Source organism: Panthera onca, chromosome B3 (genome assembly GCF_046562875.1).
Source record: "Panthera onca isolate mPanOnc1 chromosome B3, mPanOnc1 haplotype 2, whole genome shotgun sequence".
Lineage (NCBI taxonomy): Eukaryota > Metazoa > Chordata > Mammalia > Carnivora > Felidae > Panthera > Panthera onca.
In genome coordinates, this window is record NC_138344.1 from 70,196,588 (window position 1) to 70,217,556 (window position 20,969).

The window sequence follows — 20,969 nt, forward strand, 5'->3', positions numbered from 1 at the left end:
AGAAGACAAAACTGGAAAAAACAGATGAAACAAATATAAAATAAAAAGATGGTCAATTTTAACTGAACTGTGTCTATCTATTATCATGATATCTGTAAATGACCTAATAACCTATTTAAAGGCAGAGATTATTGTATTGGTTAAGATATATGTTACATACAAGAAACTGTATTAAAAATAAAGAGCCATACAATGAGAAAGAATGAAATATGGCCCTTTGTAGCAATGTGGATGGAACTAGAGAGTGTAATGCTAAGTGAAGTAAGCCATACAGGGAAAGACAGATACCATATGTTTTCACTCTTAGGTGGATTCTGAGAAACTTAACAGAAACCCACGGGGGAGGGGAAGGAAAAAAAAAGAGGTTAGAGTGGGAGAGAGCCAAAGCATAAGAGACTCTTAAAAACGGAGAACAAACTGAGGGTTGATGGGGGGTGAGAGGGGGGGAGGGTGGGTGATGGGTATAGAGGAGGGCACCTTTTGGCATGAGCACTGGGTGTTGTATGGAAACCAATTTGACAATAAATTTCATATATTGAAAAAAAATAAAATAAAAAAAAATAAAGAGCCATATAGATGAAGAGTAAAAGGATAGTAAAAGAAATACTATGTTACTATATTACTATTTAACCAGACTGTGTTGTCTCTATTTACTATTATATCTTAACGAATTACCCCAAACTTAATGACTTAAAATAGCAAAACTTTATTCTCATATAATTCTTTAAGTCAAAAGTCTGATCCAACTCTCACTGGGCTATACTTGGAGAGTTGGCAGAGTTCCATTCCTTTCCGGAGACTATAAGAGTATCTGTTTCCTTCCCTTTTTCAATTAAACCAAAATGAAGCAGAGAATGTGAAAAATATAAATAAACATAAAACATGTGACAAGAAAGAAAATTTTAATCCAGTCTATATTAATGATAATCCTATTATGTGTCTATCATTTTTTCATGACTATTGTCATGCATTTACACACACACACACACACACACACACACACACACATACACATACAAACCCTAAAAGACGTCATACCATTTTTTTGTACAGTGTTCAGTACATATATATTTACATATATCAACATATTTGACAAGCTACCACATTTCTCTTTGTGATATTCAAATGTACCAGTTAATAAAATCTCTGTGCCTTTGTACTAGTCATCTTCTCTGTCTAGAATTTTCTGTCCCTGGGAAATTGCACAGGTATTTCTCTCAAGTCACCTGGAATATCAGCTAACCACCACCAACAAGACCTTGCTTAACAACCAAAAGCAAAGTAACTTCCATCTCCTGTCAAACTCTATCATGGCAGTATTTTCCACTTGCTTCAGAGCACTATCTCTCTTGGATATTATGGGGTTTTTTTTGGCCAATTTAATACTTTAATCTGTTTTTATCTATTTCAATATAACCCCAAGAGACCTAGAATCTTACCTGCCTTATTCACATACCTAGAATAGCGCCTGAAAATTGGAATTGCTTAATAAATTCAGTATTTCCTAAAATGACTGACTCACATAGTACACTAATGAATAAATTATTTAATTAATTCCAACTGAACTTTCTCCTTTGTTGCATGTCTCACTCTTCTATTCCATTCAGCAAACCATGTGACGACTCAGTAACCTCCTCATGGAAGCTTTCACTTCCTGGTTGCGAAGGGTATAAATCACAGGGTTCATCAAAGGAAAGATCACTGTGTGAAAGAGAGAAACCACTTTGTCGGCTGGGAAAGCTCTGAAGGGACGAGTGTAGATGAAGATGGCAGGTCCAAACATGAGAAACACAATGATAATGTGTGTGGTACATGTGGAAAGAGCCTTGTGTTTGCCTTCAGAGGTGTGTCCCTTCACACGATAGAGGATGACAGCATAAGAGGCCAGAAGCCCCAGGAAGCACAGCAGGGTAAGCAGGCCACTGTTGGAGACCATCAGGAGCTCCACCACAAAGGTGTCTGTGCAGGCCAGCTTGATGACCTGTGGCACATCACAGAAGAAGTTATCCAGCTGGTTTGGGCCACAGAAGGGCAAGTGGAGAATAAGGGCTACTTGCACAATGGAATGAGTAAAGCCCCCAAGCCACAGAGCCAACAGCAAGGCATAGCAGATTCTAGGGTTCATAACAGTGGTATAGTGCAAAGGATGACAAATGGCCATGTAGCGGTCAAAGGCCATCACAACAAGAAGGAACATTTCCCCTGCCCCAAGAAAGTGCAAGAAAAAAAGCTGAGTGATGCAGCCTCTGTAGGAGATTATTTTCTTCTCAGAGAGGAAGTCCATCAGCATCCTGGGAGCCACAATGAAGGAGTAGGATGCATCCAGGAAAGCCAAGTTGCCCAGAAAGAAGTAGAGGGGGGCTGTGAGGCCAGGGTCTGATCTGATGGTGAGGATGATGAGTAAATTTCCAGGGAGGATGGTGAGGTAGAAAACTAAGACTAGCACAAAGATCAGGAGTTGAGCCTGTTGAGACTGGGTGAGACCAAGGAGGATAAATTCTGTCACCACTGTGCTGTTCTCCCTCTCCATCTCTCCTCTGTCTGCAACATAACAAAGAACAAAATATCTGTTATAACCACCTTTTCATCTACTCCATAGCTCTTTTCAGATAAAAGCATTTACCACTTCTAACACTTGCCTAGCAGAAAAAAACACATGCCCGTAATTGTCTTACGTCTTGAGTTGACCTTTCTACCCTTCATTTCTTGATTCCCCCCTAAGCCATTGTTCTTATAACCACTCTCATTCCCATTTAACCATGAGCTTCTATGTAATGTTCTCCTCTAGGACTCTGGGCTAGTTTGCTTGAGGTATAGTTGAAATTTCCTCATTAAAAAACTTTAATCATTATGAAATTTGTCAGGCTTGTTGTTCTTTTGGTTAGTGGTGGTGCACTGTCTCTAATGTTATAATAGTTGCTGGCTTTTGGTCACTTCTTATTCCCACAGACCAAAGTACTTTGGCAAATTCTTCTTTCATTTCTTTCCTGTAGACTCCCTAGTTCTATGCCTTCTTTTCTAAATGTGTTTCTTACTTGTTCTGCTTTGGTGTCCTTGTGCACCTTTATTCCAAAATGGTTTAGGGTCTCAAACAAGAATCCTACATTCTCCTAACTTAGAGGTTTTCCCCTAGTTACCCTCTTGGTTGGTCCCCATCCTGAATCTACTACATACCCTGTTCTTAAATCCTAATTAATACTAACCCAGTTTTATTTGCTCACCATGTATCCATAACCTCCTTTTCCCTCAGATCTCAGAATGGTAGGCAAATGACATCCTTCCCACAAATATTTTCATGTAAAACTTATCATAATATATAAAATATTTTCAATATCTCAACTAATAAATCAAAGCATGATAGAGTTGGAATTGTCCATATAGAACATAAAGTATGATGTACTCATTGGACAGATGAGAAAAATAAAGGAATTGTAGTTAAGATTTTAATTTTGCAGCAACTTCTTCATTCTCATTTGCAAGTAGAGTAGATAAAAATAAGAGGTATGTATTTCTTAGTTTAAACTGATTAGTACATTATTAATCAGAGTCTGTAAATTGGTATTACTTAATTGTAATATTGCTTGCATAAATATTTACCCTTTCAGGCTGTAATCTGGTCTAAATAAGAACTCTACTTAGAATTATATTTGTGGTTGTCTTCTAATTTGTATGTTACTATAATAGTAGAAACATACTTTATAAATAAATACTCATATGTTTTGATATCTCTAGATGTTTGTTGGCACGAATGACTTAAAAACGGAAGATTGCTAATTGTAACAAAATATTATAATGTGACATATAACAATATTTCCCTTGATTTTTTTAATTTTTTTTTAATGTTTATTTATTTTTGAGACAGAGAGAGACAGAGCGCAAGTGGTGGAGGGGCAGAGAGAGAGGGAGACACAGAATCTGAAACAGGCCCCAGGCTCTGAGCTGTCAGCATAGAGCCTGATGCAGGGCTCAAACCCACGAGCTGTGAGATCATGACCTGAGCCGAAGTCGAATGCTTAACCGACTGAGCCACCCAGGCGCCCCTCCCTTGTTTTTTAATTACATGCAATAGTTGTTTTTAAAAAATACTATGGATACAATGGAATATAGTTTGGCAATAAGAAGGAATGATGTATTGCGACGTGCAGAAACATGAATGAACTCAAAAACATTATGCTATGTGAAAGGAACCAGTCACAAAGGACAGCATATGTATAATTCAATTTATGAAAATCTCCAGACAAGGCAAATCGTTAGAGACAGGAAGTAGAAGAGTGGTTGCCTAGGACTACGATGCAATGGGGGAGTAACTGCTAATATGAGTTTTCTTTTTGGGGTGGGGAAAATGCTCTAAAATTTATCATGATGATGATGATACTTTCATAACTCTGTAAATACATTTAAAACCATTGAATTATGCTCTTTAAATTTTATGGTATGTTGATTATATTTCAATAAATCATTTTTTAAGTGCCATTTGATGTGGTGGGAAAAACTGGAGAGAGAAAAATTCCCAATTGAAATTTGTCACGAATTTTTGATAGCATCCCCAAAAGAGAAGATAGGAAGAGAGGGGAGAAAAAGGAGAAAGACTAAAGAAAAATAAACCTTAAGAAGTCCATAAAGAAACTCATGGGACACTTAGGCAATATACTGGTATTTTAGGGCACAATTTTTAGGAAACATCAGATGTGATGTTCTATGTGATCAGTAACATTTGTAACTAGCTGCCAAATATTATAGAAAAGGAATTTATAAAATGTGTACACATATTTGTACATACAGATACATGTTCACATAGGTATCAACACACACATAGTGAATCTGAGAAAGCAAACAAATGAACAAAGGGGAAAAAAGAGGGAGAGAATGAGAGGCAGTCTGAGAAACAGACCCTTAACTATAGAGAACAAACTGATGGTTACCAGAAGGGGATGGGGTGGGTGGGTTAAGTAGGTGATGGGGATTAAGGAGTCCACTTAGTGTGATGAGCAGCTGGTAGTGTGTGTCAGTGTTGAATCACTATATTGTACACCTGAAACTAATATTACAGTGTATGTTAAGTAACTGGTATTTAAATAAAAACTTTAAAAAAAAGAGGAAAAAAATATCTTTGATGTCCTTGAAATTAACTTAGAAGTTTCCTTCTGTCTTTTACCCATGTGGATGCCTATTGGTCTCCACCTTTATTTCTTACTCTGCCTATACAAACCTGCTCTTAGGAAAGTAAATCCACAGCACCCTCTGTCTATTTAGGTTTTGGGCATCCCAGGTAATCACTTACAGTAATTTCATGCTTTGGGGGGGTTGACATTTCAAGATCCAGGGAGCACTCTGAGAGTTACAGTCTCCCACTCTTTTTCTGCTTTTATTTTTCCAGTATCCATCTCTACTCCCTGTTACTAAAAGATGGACTTGCATATCACTTCACGTCTTTAATCCACTTTCTTCTCCCATTCCCATTTATATACCTTCTATTCCCGTGATTCTCAAATTGTGCTCATGATAGACACTGAGGACAGACATGCATCCAACGGACATTACTCTGCATAAAATGGATTCCTGAAAGAAAAAAAAAAAGCCCCAGGCAATGATTCTCACAGGCACAAGCTTTTGTTGTAGTCAGATAAAGCAAAGAAGTATTGTCAGTGTAGGCTAAGACACAGACCTGAATGTTTTCATCACCCCTATCCTTCCTTAATAAAAAAAACACATCTGGCATTTTAGTGCATCTTTAGATGCACAGAGAGGGTGCTGGTACCTGTCCCTCTTCCTCAGAGTGCAGACACACTGCCTCCACAGGTCACACTGAGCATGCCTGGACTCCTCCTGGAGCCAGGTGTTTGGGGACAGGTCACCTTCCTAGCAACTCCTTCATCTCTCCCCATGCATTTTCTCTTGCTCCTTTCTAAACGTTTCATATTTATCCATTCTCTTCCTACTAATTCTCTTTTATAGACCCACTTTCTCGAATATTCTTTTTACATTTGCCTTATTTTATTTTTCCTGTGGTTTCTCTCCACAGAGCCCTTGCTTTTCCTTCTTCATTACTCTTTCTTGTCCTTCCCTTTCTCTCATTTGCCCACATTCTTTTAGTCTTAATGTATTTTCACTTTGTTTCGTGCACACATTCTACATCATTACTTTCAATACCTGTCTTTCCATTAATTCTGAGACAATAGATTGCTCCAAGGTAGAGGGAGTATGGTAGGTGCTTCCTAAGTGTTCCATCCCAGTGGATTTTTCAACAGATTGAAAAGCTTAACTTGCTCTTCACTGCTAAGACTTTCTTCCTGAACATTAAACTTGCTGAAATTTACTTCGTCTGAAACACTCATTAGTTACTTCATGTTGTCTCAAATATTTTGTCTAACTCATTATGATAAAAATAAAGTGATTTATCTTTGTGCTTTGAAGTAAATCCCCTTAAAACCACCCCTGCCAATATGAATCCATTTAATGAAAGTTTGAAAATGACATTGTGTTTTCTGATACTATATTCATAACATTTTCAAATTATTAAAATACACTCTTGCCCATTTCTATGAGTTTTGAAAACTGTGAATCAAACCGAAGAACATAAAAAATATTTAATCAATACTAAAGTTGAGGATTATATAAAACTTTATTCAATTGCACAAGTCTTCACCCAGACAATTGCTTATCAAATCAATGGGATGGCTACATTGGATGATGGAAACCTCTATTGTCCTTTAATATTTTCATGTTTTAGATAGTGTCATGAATGTTACAGATAGAACCCTGCTTTGGGAATTATTCTATCTTATTTAAGTTACTATAACTACAATTTGGTAGCTGTAAACCTTATGCAAATCATTTAGTCTTTTAAAATCTGAATTTTTTTTAATCTATAAAGGAGAAATAATATATCCACTCTTTCTACTGTGCAAGGTTGATATGAAGATCAAATGAGTTGATTAGTAGGCATATCACATCTACACAAACTGAACTGAGAAAGCACTCAGTGGGTAAACAAATTCTAGTAAAAAATGGTAAGTGGACCCTGTGTTAGTAGATTTTTGTGTCAGTGTGCTAGAGTTAATCCCAGAGAGGGTGACTGCTTAAATATGAGTCATTTCAAGGTAAACAATTATGTTGTTTCAAGGAAGGGTGCAAAGTTTTCTTACCTAATTCAGCTAGGATTGTGAATCAAGTCTTTATTGTTTTAAGATCCCTAACTCTGAGCCATATGTAGTGTATCCTGGGACCATATGCAGGGAAAGAAATGCATGCCAACTGAGTGTGGGAACCAAGAGGTTTGCAAACTTGTGAAGTCGTGATGTTTGTCTGTGGACTCAGCCTATACCTTCTGACTTTACAATTCCTGACTTTCATTCTCCCCATATCTCTGATTTACCATGGGGAAGACCTATTCATTTGTGTGATACTCAAATGGAAGTCCAGATGATTAATCTTCCTAAGATATTGGCATTTTCACTTCTTTATAATAATGTAATTAAAGATTTTAGCCCCCTTAATATAATACTATTCATGAGGAGGACAGACAGGAGGTATATTTGAGGGACAAGGTAGAAAATCCTATATGTCTGAATTTAGATCTTACCCTTTTTCTGTTTCTGCAGGATTATTAAAGCTTTTCTTGTGCATTTTAAGGCAGTAGGTGATGATTTTCTTATTCTATTCTTCCTTTCTGTTTCCTTTAAATATGAAGAATGACCAAAAATTTCACCTCCCTAAGGCTCCAGTGCTACTCTTAGACAAGGGGCCATCCTCTTCCTTCTGATGAAAAGGAGATTACCTGATCTCTTCTGAATTTTTCCTTTAATATATATCCTCACGGTGGGACATCATAAATTCTGGAATCTGCTCTCTAATTTGTGATGCAGTAGGGAATATGCTTTGGAGTTTTTCAGCTACCTTAAGCATGCAGAGTGATTCCAGTGGGAATTATTAGAATGTCAAGTAGAAATAGAGAACATTTTAAGGATTAAAAATATTCAACAAGTGTGGCAGCTAAGTAAGGCCCGACTGGATCATGTCATCATTTTAAATTGGATGTTTTAACAGTGACAGTGTTAATGGACTGCCACACATGTTTATTAAGCATAATGAAAGTAGTGAGCCTGGGAAGGTTATTCTAGATCCTTCTATTTAATTCATGTAAGTGATGAGAAGGCATTGGTGTTTAAAGTGGTTAGTAGTGAGACTAATGGTAAGTATGTTAGTATGTTCATATTTTGGGCACAAAACAGAGATAAAAGATTTTTCAGAAATAATTCTCCTTAAATAAGAGAACTTCCTGATGTCTTATACACTAGTTCTTTTGATCTTAATATTTATAGTTACTCACTTTTTTTGAATATGTAGTTCCTATGTTCTGCCATAGCAAAATGAAGGTCTTTCTGCTTTTCAATTAAAGAATATTACATGAAAGAAAAAGTATTTAATCATAATAAATCCATTTAATATTGTTTCCTTGTTATACATTAAAAGGGAAGATAGGATAAATCTGAGTGATATTAATACTAAGGTAACAGGGGCACCTGGGTGTCTCAGTCAGTTGAGCGTCTGCTTCAACTCAGGTCATGGTCTCACAGTTTGTGAGTTCAGGCCCTGCGTTGGGCTCTGTGCTGACAGCTCAGAGACTGGAGCCTGCTTCAGATTCTGTGTCTCCCTCTCTCTCTGCCCCCTTTTCTGCTTGTGCTCTGTCTCTCTCTGTCTCAAAAATAAATAAAAATTTTAAAAAATTAAATTAAGGTAACAAACTTAAATTCTACAAAAGAAATAAAATATACAAATACACTTTCATTCAAATTTATGTCCGGTTCAGTCAGAGGTAGAGTGGGACATCATGAAAATGATGGGATGGAGATAATATTGTTGACCATTTTTTTTCTATTAAATTTGTGCTGCAAATAAATAACTTTGAATGTATGTCATTTTGCTTCTTGAAAGGATAAATTTCCAGAAAGACAGATAGCTAGAAATATAACATCAATGGAAGAGAGAGAACAGAAGGAAAAACATGACAGGACACAAATGGAAAAAATAGGAGAAAAGATAATGGGACAGAGAAACCATGATCACAGAGATACCTGTACCACAAAGCCACATGTACAAATACAGAAAAAGGTTGGGGGGAGAGGGAGGGAAGAAAGGGAGCAGAGGATCAGAGGAGAGAGGAGAGATCTTTGGAAATACAAAGTCTTTTTTGTTTGTTTTTTAATTACAAAACACCCAGGATAATATAGAGAACTAGTCTACAGTGGTCCTCTCATCTCAGGTGAGAAAGCATTTTAATCTCAGACAATTTTGTAATATTAAAAAGAAAGATGTAGGGGTGCCTGGGTGGCTCAGTCGGTTAAGCGTCTGACTTTGGCTTAGGTCATGATCTTGCAGTCCGTGAGTTCGAGCCCCGTGTCGGGCTCTGTGCTGACCGCTCAGATCCTGGAGCCTGTTTCGGATTCTGTGTCTCCCTCTTTCTCTGACCCTCTCCCATTCATGCTCTGTCTCTCTCTGTCTCAAAAATAAATAAACGTTAAAAAAAAGAAAAGAAAGATGTATGTGTGTGTGTGTCTGTGTATGTGTCTGTGTGTGTGTCTGTGTCCATGTGTGTTTTAAGAGGTGTATCTTAGGATGACCTGAACTAGTTTACTACACAAGGCATCCAGTAGTGATGAAAATAATGAGACTGGAATTCAGAGGACAAGATTGTAGTCCTGGCTCCACCCACGATGGTTGTTTCTTTGGGAAACTGTTGCAGATTCCTCAGATATTTCCCAATCAGAAACCGTGGAAAGGAATTTCTTTCTTTTACAAAATGTTGTAGGTATCTATCATTTGGAAGGCTTAGTGTATGGATGGGTCAGCAATTCAGCACTAGTTATGCTACATGAAGTCCTTGCTCTCAGGGAGTTTATATTCCAGTGGAGGGAGCCAGTCAAAGAGCAAAGAGGATAGGTTTAAAACTGTCAAAAATGAAGAATATAACAGTGATATGTTGGAGAACAAGCGGGGACAAGTAGGGTGTTCTTTTAGGTTGGGTATTAGAAAAGCCCTTTTTGAGGGGGTGACATTTAAGCTGAATAACTAGATAAATCTAGCTATGGGAGGTCTGAGAGAGGGCAGAACAGGCAATGGGAAGAGCAAGAACAAAGACCATGGAGGTGAAAGAGCTGGTGCATGGAGGAACAGAGAAGAACCCACGTGGTGATTAAGTCATGGGCAGATGGAGGAAAAGTATGAGGCCATGTCAGAGAGGTAGGCAGCAGTTGCACAGGATACGGCATGTAGTCATTCTTCTACCTGTGTACTCACAATTACAGTAGGGCTTTTGTAATCTGAAGGCCACTCTGGCCACTGTGGGGAAGAGGGATTTGAAGGAGGCAAGTGTAAAAGCAAGAACAGTTTCAAGATTTTGCAGTACTATGCTCAGGAAAATTTGGGGACTTAGCCTGCTGGAGAATGGAGGAAGGAAGTGGGTAGCAGAAAGAATAAAGAGAACTCAACATGTATTTTTATGGTACAGTCATTTGGACTTGGTGATAGACATGATGTCTGAAAAGAGGAATCAGGATAACTCAAGAATTTGGAGGGATTAACTATGAATAATGGCATTGCAATTTAAAAACTTGGAAATGACTCAGACAAGATGAGTTTGTAATAGGAAAAACAGGAAATATGTATGCGTAGTTACACTTTTTAAGGTAAAAAAAGATAAGTTAGGTGAGAAATCTTCCCATTGCAGTCTGTCATCCATACTCATCCTACCAGAAAGGAAACAATCAATTTCTTGTGTAAATTTTCAAAATTGTTACTGTGTAAATAATATTATATGTACATTTCCCCCTCTTTTAAACATATATTTGAAATATATCACACAATATCTTGTACTTTATTTTTCCCTTACAGGTTCTATTGGGAAAATTTTCATGTAATGCTTAAAGTATTTCCTAACTCTTTATATGGCTGCTTATTATTTAGTTTGTTTTTTCTCCTAATGGGGAAAATATAAGCTATTTACATTTTTTTGGGCTATCCCAATGTGTTCTGCAATAATTAAACCTAAATGTGTCACTTTTTGAATGCATGAAAGACAAGTCCTCAGAAATATAAGTAGAGGGTCAATATTAGTGTGTGAATGCATGTACTTGTTATTGTTTTCTGAAGTTTACTGAGTTGTAAGTTATGTACAATAAAATGAGCAAACCTTCAATATACAGCTAGGGGAATTTTTGAGCATGTATATACCTTCTGACCATGACAAAGAACAAAATATGGAGTATTTCCAACATATCAGAAAGTTCCCTTGAAATTCTTTCTGGCCAATTACATCCCTGGAAATAACCACTATTCTTAAATTTATCAACATGGGTTAGTTTTGTATTTTTTTGAAAATAATATAAATTGGACCACAGAATATGTATTGTTTTGTGTCTGGCATTTTAAATTTATATATTTTTTGATATAGATCCATGTTTCTTTTTTTTTTTTAAATGTTTATTTATTTTTGAGACAGAGAGAGACACAGCATGAGCAGGGCAGGGGCAGAGAGAGAGGGAGACCCAGAATGTGAAGCAGGCTTCAGGCTCTGAGCTGTCAGCACAGAGCACGACGCGGGGCTGGAACTAACGAACTGTGAGATCATGACCTGAGCCGAAGTCGGATGCTTAACTGACTGAGCCACCCAGGCGCCCCAAGATCAATGTTTCTTACTGATAAATATTCCACTTTCTAAATATATAGCAAGTGAAGAGGCTTTTTGCTTGAATTTAGAGGGAAACATAAATAAAGGCAACCAGAGCATTCTTGTATTAAATCTTTCCATGGACATTTGCTTTCATTTCTCTTGTGCACACACTTACGAGTTGGGTTGCTGAAACATAGGGTCAGGATATTTTTCATGCGTGAGAAATGTCCCTTATTTTCCATAGTGGCTATGACATTTTACACCCCTGCTGTCAATATAGGAGAGAAACAATTGTTTTGTATCTTCACAAGAATTTGTATTTTTAGTCTAAATTTAGCAGTTCATTCAAGTTAGTGTGTAGTGGCATCTCATTGTAGTTTTGATTTACACATCCTGTTGAGGAATGGTAGTGAGCAACTTTTCAAATTTTTGCTATTTGGATATCATTTTCTGTGTATTGTTCTTTCAAGCCTTTTGCCAAGACTGTATTTTCCACTCTGTCCTTTTTAGTCCAATTTAGCTATTGTGTTGCCAGAATAATTCTCTAAAAATTTTTTGTGTGTATACTTCATGCTTCAAAAGCCACATCCATAATTCTGTCTGAGACATATTTGTCTACTTTAAGTGTATTTGGCTAATGTGGACAAAACCCGTAGGATTCTTGATCTTATTTTCCAGCCATGATTCTACTAGGCACTGTGTCTAGTGTTTCTGAAGACTTAACAAAGGGGCTTGGAGCCTCATCATTGATTTATTCTTTATTCTGAAGCTTTTTCTTACATGAAGTTTTTATTTGTTTGTTTCTGCTATTTGGAGAGACTGTCATGGGTTGTCTACATTTCGTCTAAAATATTTTGAAAACTGATCCTAAGTATATCTTCTTAGGGTCTCTCTGTATTCCTGTACTTTATCCCACACAGTTCAAAATAATCATCTGGTTCTGTTAATATTCTGCCTAGAATACTCTTGAGCTGTATCTTTAAGGAAATTTGTACATTTTCCATTTTTATTCTGAAGACAGTGCATCTTGATTTAGAAAAATAAACTTTCTATTTTTACAAGATATAATAGCAAACAGTCTATCTTTTATATTCAGGTTAGCAAAGAAGGAATGACTAGGTAACAATAAAATTTTTAACATTTTAGATAAATCATAGAGCTCTTTTGATTTCTTTTCCTCTTCTTTTTTTTTTCCATTGAGAGAGAGCATGAACAGTAAAGAGAGGCAGAGGGAGAAAGAGAGAATCTTAAGCTTGATCTCATGACCCCGGGATCATGATCTGAGCCAAAACTGAATCAGACTCTCAACAGACTAAGCCACCCAAGTGCCCCATAGAGTTCTTGATAGTGTAACACAGTATGGCTTAAACTTTTTAAAATTTAATTATAAATTGCTGATATTGAAATCAGGAGACATCAGTATCTAGGAAAAAAGAGAGACAGCTAGAGGAAGAGAGGAAATCAAAAAAGATTTAAAAAGGTGACAACAAAGGATACAGGTGAGTTGGTTGGTAAGTTTGGTGTTTCACTGGCAGGTTTTGTGGCAGAGGTGGAGGCAACAGAGGAAATCCCAGGAATGGCTGTGAGGTTGTTCTCTGATACCTATTTCCCCTAGGCTATGCTGCCTTAACAGAGCTTCTACTAAGCCCATGTCCTCCATGATTCAGGCTTGCTCACTGCTTTCTAGCATTCAAAAGTTTTCTTCTGTTTTGTCTATTTTAGTTCCTGAATCCATATGTTATTTTGAATGTAGTGATACTTCATTATTCTACAGTTATGTTTGTTCTTGTTTAATCCAGTTGAAAAATTTTAAGAAAGTATCCCTCTGTAATAGCAGTGTACTGGTTTTGAAGATCGTATCAGGCAGTGGTCTCTTTCTGGTAACTTTAACTCTCGTCATATGAAATATAGGGTGACAAAATAAGTTGAAGTTGAGCTTGCTTAGATCTGGAGATTTGATGTTAAGGTAACAGGACAAAAATAGATACCATCATTTTATTATTTATGTGTATATGTTTTTTTCTTCTTTCTCTCTCTCTTTTCTTTTTCTTTTCTTATTAGATGGATGTTTGATCTTATGGAGAAGTCAGTTGTTTTATCATTTCTAGGCAAAGAAGAGTCAATTCAAAATTCAGAAATTATAACTCAAAATCAGCCTTCCAAATTCTTAAAACAAAAGCTGTATTACTATTGAGGAAAGAAATAGGTCATAATAGTAGATGATTCAGTATAAAGGAAAGAACCCTTTGCATTCCACATTGCACTTTGACAGGCTAAATTCTCAATTAAAAATTAGAATACTTTTAGATGAATAGAACCTCTAGAATTCTTCTTGTTAGTCATTCATTTTTATTTATAATGAAATTGTGACAAATTTATTTCCCTGAACGGCTTGACACATTACTTTTTAAAATAAGAAGACTAAAGCTCGGTTGAGTTGTATGAAATGACCTATGACTTTGATGACTGTGTTCCTCTGTTTGAACTGAGAAGATGATGTGTATGCTTACAGAAACATGTAGACTAAATGTCAAATGTTCTAAACTACATTTTAATTTGTAAAACATGGTCATCCATTCAGGTGTTAGTGCCAGGGAAAAAGAGATTAGGTGTTAAATACTTCACTATAAATCAGATTATTTTGCTGAAAGGGACATATAAATTGGAAGACACTATTAATTATAGTGCACTGCTAGTTTACTTTTACACATGAGGTAAAATTAGGAAAAAAGAAGTCCACGAAATTCAGAAGACAAACAAATTTAAAATTTAAAAACAATCAAATAGCAAGATATCTGTTAAGCCCAGCCAACCTAGAACTCCTTCCCCCAGGTGACCTTTTACCTTGGAGAATATAATTAGACATTGGTTGTAAGAACTTACAACTGGCTGGAGACTCCACAAGGGAGGAAAAAGAAAAGGTTTCTGGTAAGAAAAAAAGCAAGATACTGCTCTATGATAATTAATATTATTTCCACAATTTGCCAAAGCATTTTCTTTTATTACCAGTACTGGTGATAGTGATGAGGTTTTTTGGGGTTATGGTGGAGCTTACGGGGTCCAGAGCCAATGGCCAAGAAAGAATTCTTGAAGACATTGTTGGTGCAAGAAGGTGATTTTATTAAAGCATGGGATCAGGACCCTTGGGCAGGAAGAGATGCCTTGGGGCCATGAGGAGAGACTGGTTATATACTATAGAGTTGGGGGAGGTAAAGTCCAGGGGAAGTTTCCAAAGGGATTTTCATATGCTAAAGAAGACTCACAGGATACTGGAGGCCTCACTATTGTCAAGTTAAAGTGGTTTTTCCTCTAGCAAAGCATTAGCATTGAGACTGGTGGGAGCCTTGGGGCAGGTGCTCAGGTCATGATCTCCTGGTCTGTGAGTTCAAGCTCCTTGTCCAGCTCTGTGCTGACAGCTCAGAGCCTGGAGCTTGTTTCAGAATCTGTGTCTCCCTCCCTCTCTTTCTGACCCCCCCACCCCTTCCCTGTTCATGCTCTGTCTTTCTCTGTCTCAAAAATAAATAAACGTTAAAAAAAAAAAAAAAAAAAAGACTGGCCGGAGCCTCAAGTATTTGTCAATGGGCTGCAGGTTATAAGGAAATTTAGTTTTACCTGCCATTTCCTTCTGCCTTTGTTTCCCACATCAATAGGGCACCATCCGAAATCCTACTTTAAACCACTTTATTTGTTTTTGTTATTTATTTTTTTAGTAACCAGTTCCTGTTTTTAATTCCCTTTATGCATGAGAAATATCTTGCACGTGTTAAGATGAAATGATCTTAAATTATAGATTGAATTTTTTTCCTGTGTGTGCATCTATGAAGCTATTTAACTTATCAAATTAGAAAATATTTATCACACAAAAATTTCCCTTGGGCCCCTTTGTAGTAAATATTCACTGTTAGAGCTAAGGACTTCTCATTTCTGACACTAAATATCATTTTTATCTATTTTTAAGTTTCACTTAAATAAAATCTTACAATATGTACTCTTTTGTTTTGAGTGTCTTCTGACTAACATAATGTTTTAGAGATATATCTATGTTGTTGCATGTAGTAGCTTAAAAAATGTTTTAAAATTTATTACTGAGTAGTATTCCACCATGAATACACCTTAATCCCATCTGGTATCTACTTCTTAGATGACTTAAACTAACATAATTAGTATTGGGAGTGGTCTGAGAGCACAGGTGATATGTGGGTATTGTGGTTGGTTCACTCACTGCCTGGTGTGCAAATAGGACTCCATTACAATTGGTGTTTGGGACTAGACAAGTACTGGCATTATATAAATGTCCGATTGCTCAAGACTTCAGTGGTGGTGGGGTGTCTGGCTGGCTTGTCAATGGAGCAAATGACTCTTGATCTCAGGGTTATGAGTTCAAGCCCCACATTGAACTTGGAGCCTACTTAAAAAAACAACAACCACAACAAAACAAACAAACAAACACCTAAAGATTTCAGTGGTGGTGACCTGGGGAAACATCTTGTGGAAAATGAATGCTATTATAGGTGAATGATTCAGGCATTTAGTCATTTGTAAAATAAGGGGAGAAAAATTCTTACAAATAGAGGAGTTGTTTGCTTATTTTAAGTTGTGTTGATGCCTTGGAATAATATACTGAAGACCAGAACAAGCAGTTATAGGTTAAGTGTAGGGATCTAAATAACTCTTTTGTAGCTGACAAAGAAGTCCTTATCTCCTGTAGTGGGAATATCTTAGACAAGGAGTAGTCTGAAGATCTAACAGACTTACACAGTTCCAACAAAATATAAACACTCAAGCAAGGCATGTGTGTTACGGTAAGGTCAAGGCACTAGAAGGGAAAATCTAGGACCCTGAAATCTGGCATGAGTACCTCTGGATAAATGCCCCTGAAGACTTTGGCTCTGCAGTCTCCTTCATTTTTGTAATAGCAAGAACTTCCTCCTGCTCAAGGAAGTTCCAGAGCCTTTTCTCCTGTAAGGCAGCAGGTGACCCTGTAGGCCTGGCCTAAGTTCCTCCCCAGGGAGATAACTACAGTTCCAGCCTGACTCGGGATACATTGGGCCTGATAAGAGGGGAAAGAAACCTACACAAAAGCAAGTTCAAGAATGAGCTTTCATGTATAAGCAAGAGCTATGTGACTTTTAAATGGGAGTATTGAAGTTACACACTGTTCTCTTGACCTTGGTGAGCATCATTATGGGAGTTGTTTTAATTCTCTGTCAGGTAACTCATATACCTCCATTTTATTAAGGTCAATTCCTGAGGATTTATCTTGTTCCTTTTTTTTGGAACATTGTGTCTGGTTCTCCACTTTCCTCAATTCTCTGTGTTGGTGTCTGCACACTGGACAACGTAGGCACTTCTCTCAGTCTTCACAGATCGGTTTTATGCAGGAAGAGATCCCCACCAATAAGCCTGGCCAGAGATTCTGGGGGGCTCTCCAATGTTTTCTCTCCCCAGGAAGAAGCAGCCTGCTTCTTGGCAGTGATTTTTGTTTTCTCACTCTGTGCAGAGCTTAAGGGAGCATGTAGGGGAAGCTCTGGCATCTATCAGCCCAAGCTGCATCTCTATTCTCCCCCAGCTGGTTAGACTATGCTAGAACCATCAGAGCTTCAGGATTGGTGAGAGAGATGCTAGTTGTGAAGCCCCATAGAAGTTAGGGTGCTGGATGCATGGATCAACTTCTGTACTCTCCTGGGAGAAGCTGAGAGCTGGGATTTTTTAATGTACTCACTTTGTGTTGAATGGGAAGGAAAATCAATGGCATCTACTAGCCTGAGCTACTGCCTCTGTTCTCCCACAGGCAGCTAGACTCTGCCAGACCTGTCAGAGCTCCAAGACTGGCAAAACAGAATCTAGTCCTCAGGGAGACCTCTCTGAAAAGCTGGGGCACTGAACGTGTGAATCAACTCCTTCCCTCCCCTTGGTGAAGCTTGGAGCTAGTGTATCTTCTCTTGATCATATGATACTGTGACAGGGAGGGACTCTGGTGAGAGGGTGTCCTGAAACTCCTTAATTGCTTCAGTGAGCCAAGTTTTGCATTCTCCTGGGGGGTGCAGGAGACTTTCAATTAGTTTTAGATTTTTCTCAAAAGGAATTTTTCCATAAATTGATGAACCGTTGTGTTTGTGGGTGTATGGAGGCATTTGCTACTCTGCCATGTTGCTGATATGGCTCTTAGCATTCAAGTATTAATTCATGCTGCCATCTGGTTTAATCTTAAAAACATTAGGCTAAAGGAGAGAAACTAGTTGCAAAAGACCACATCCTTGCTCCCCTCTCCCCACACCTAGGTAACCATCAATCTACTTTGTGCCTCTAAAGATTTACTTGTTGTGGACACTTTATACAAATGGATTCATGCAATATGTGGTTTTCTGTGTCTCTTCTTTTGTATTGTCAAATTTTTCAAGATTCATGCATGTTATACCATGTATCAGTACTTGATTCCTTTTTATTGTCAGATAATATTCCATTGTGTAGGTGTACTGTTGGGAAAATAAGTAAAGTTCTGCACCATAAGATGGCCAACGGGACTAAAACAAGCTCTAGTTTCTAGCTTAGAGAACCCTCTTCCGGGTTCTTCTTCCTGCCCTGTTGCCGTGTATGCCAAATTACTACTCATGTGGAATGCAGAAGTAACAGACTATAAATTGCCTCCCATGCTTGTGCTCACGGCTCAGATCTTTGAAGAAATGGTCTCCTCTGAGTCTGCCAGTGTTAAATAAATCTCCAATCCACCAAGATCTCTGAGTGCTGCTTGGTTTTTCCACCAGCGTTCCAGCCTGGTTCCATAACAATACCACCTTTGGTTTATCTATCAGTTAATGAACATTTAGGTTCTTAAAATTTTGTTACTATTATGAATAAAGCTTCTGTAACCATTCATGTTCAGTGTTTTGTTTTTTAAAGTTTATTTATTTTGAGAGAGAGAAAAACACAGCACTCGAGCCAGGGAGGATCAGAGAGAGGAGGAGAGAGAGATGCCCAAGCAGGCTCCTCACCAGCAGTGCAGAGCCCAACACAGAGCTTGAACTCACTAAGCATGACCTGAGCCAAAACCAAAAGTCAGGCGCTTAACTGACTGAGCTGCCCAGGCGCCCCAATATTCAATCTTTTGTGTGGGTGTGTGTTTTCATTTATTTTGCTTTTACATATTCAGAGTGAAATTGCTAGATCACATGGTAGCTCTATGTTAAACATTCTGAGGAATTGCTAAAATTCTTTCCAAAATGGTTGCACCATTTTACATTCCATCAGCAATGTATGAAGGTTCCAACTGCTCTATGTTCTCAACTGTCTTTTTGATTATAGCCATCTTGGTATGAAATGGTTTCTTACTGTGATTTTCATTTGTATAGCTCTAATGACAAATGATGTTGAGCATCTTTTCATGTGCTTATTGCCCATTCATATATCTTCTTTGGGGACCTTTTTCCTTAGATCTTTTGCCCATTTTTAACTGAGTTATTTGTCTTTCAATTCAAGAATTGTAAGAGTTCTTTATGTATTCTGGACCCATGTTCTTTATCAGATCCATGATTTCTAAATATTTTTTTCTCCCATTTCATGATTGTTTTTCACTTTCTCCTGACTGTCATGTTTGCTGGGATGTTTTTGCTTCTTTGTTTTGTGATTTTTGATTGTGAATTTTTATTTGTAAAACCTTTCTTTGGTAGTTTAGTGTAGACTATTTTCAAGGAGCATTTTGCTTTTCAGTGAATATTTGTGTTTACCTTTGCAAATGCCTGAGCCTACATTCTTAGTAGTGAGTTAAAATAAAACTGTAACTTTGATGTATGGGAACATACAAAGACTGTGATAGCAAACCCAGCTTTTGTGAACGGCACATTATTGTCACTACATCCAGATTCAAGTTTGGGTGACATTTTTTTTATTGCTGTCGGCTTCCAGTAGGCAGGTTTTCTTCTAATAATCTCTTTTATTTTATTTATTTTTTCAGAACCTGAGCACTCAGCATTACCTCCAGTCAGTTTCCATCCCTGTTCAGGACCAAAGCCCAATCTATAGTACTCTCTCAAATTTGTAGCTTCTCTAGGTAACAGTATTCAGTAGATGTTCTCAGTAGATGAGCAATGTTTCAGTGCTGGTTTACCCTCCTGGAATGGACCTCAGTTTCATATTGGGACTCAGATGTGATTTGTTTACTTTCTTTTAAAACCTTTTAAAATTGATTTTAATGGTTATTTTAGATGATTCTAGCAATCTTAGATATTTTTTAACCAGAGGGTTTTTGGATTTTGAGTGTGCTTTACTACAGTCACAAAAATCTCATGTAATGTTTAATCAGTTGGAGTATACTCCCATCCACCAGTGGATGTATGTTTTACTTTATAAATGGCTATGATTTGTCTAATATAGGGTGTGCTATAATGTAAGACTGAGATTTTAGGTTTACTGTGTAGAAATAGAATTGAATGTAATTTTTATAGCAAATATTCTAAACTTGCTTTATTTATTCTCTTCCATTTGCCTGAAATTCTTCATGTATTCCATGTTCATTTTCTTTAATTACAAGGCTCTCACCTGTAATTCAATTACTAAAATATATGAGCAATATATGCCCTTATATACTCTAAGTTTTTAACAGATAATATCTCACAGAAGTGCATGTATTCCTTTAAAAAAATTTTTTTTTAATCCTTATTTATTTTCGAGAGAGGCAGCGTGTGAGCAAGGGAGGAGTAGACAGAGAGGGAGACACAGAATCGGAAGCAGGCTCCAGGCCCCGAACTGTCAGCACAGAGCCCAACACAGGGCTTGAACTCACGAACTGTGAGATCATGACCTGAGCTGAAGTTGGATGCTCAACCTACCTAGCCACCCAGGTGCCCTGAAGTGCATTTATTCCTTAAGTGTAAGTCAAATAACTGCTAGAATATAGTTATTTCATCATTTCTTTATTCATTCAGTAGGTACATATGAACTTCCATGAGCCAATATACATACTAGATACTGGAGATATGTAGAGTCTAGTGCCTTAAGATAGAACTAACATTAACCTATAAGTATACAATTCATTATTGCTATAATTTGTGCAAAGGATGGAAATCGCAGCATGCTATAAATGAGTGAAATAAAGAAATATAAACTGGCCAAGAACATATAGGAGAAGTATTCTAAAATGTAATATTGTGTCCAGGTTCTGTACTCTAGGAAGAAGTTAGCTGGGTATAGAAGTGATGGAAGGTCATTGTAGATGAAGGAAACAGCCTGGAAATAGTCCTAAATTAAGATGCCTGATAACTTGGAAAGTTTGAAAGAAAGTCAGTGTTAATATAACATTATGAAA

At 37.3% G+C, this 20,969-nt stretch overlaps 1 protein-coding gene across 1 annotated transcript; it reads right to left on the minus strand.

Moving 5' to 3' along the window:
- Nucleotides 1-1,603: 1,603 nt before the first annotated feature.
- LOC132668402 (olfactory receptor 4N5) lies at nucleotides 1,604-2,530 on the minus strand. The gene has a single exon (XM_060617375.1). It carries the CDS (start codon nucleotides 2,528-2,530, stop codon nucleotides 1,604-1,606), a length of 927 nt encoding a protein of 308 aa, XP_060473358.1.
- Between the last annotated feature and the right edge of the window lie 18,439 nt (nucleotides 2,531-20,969).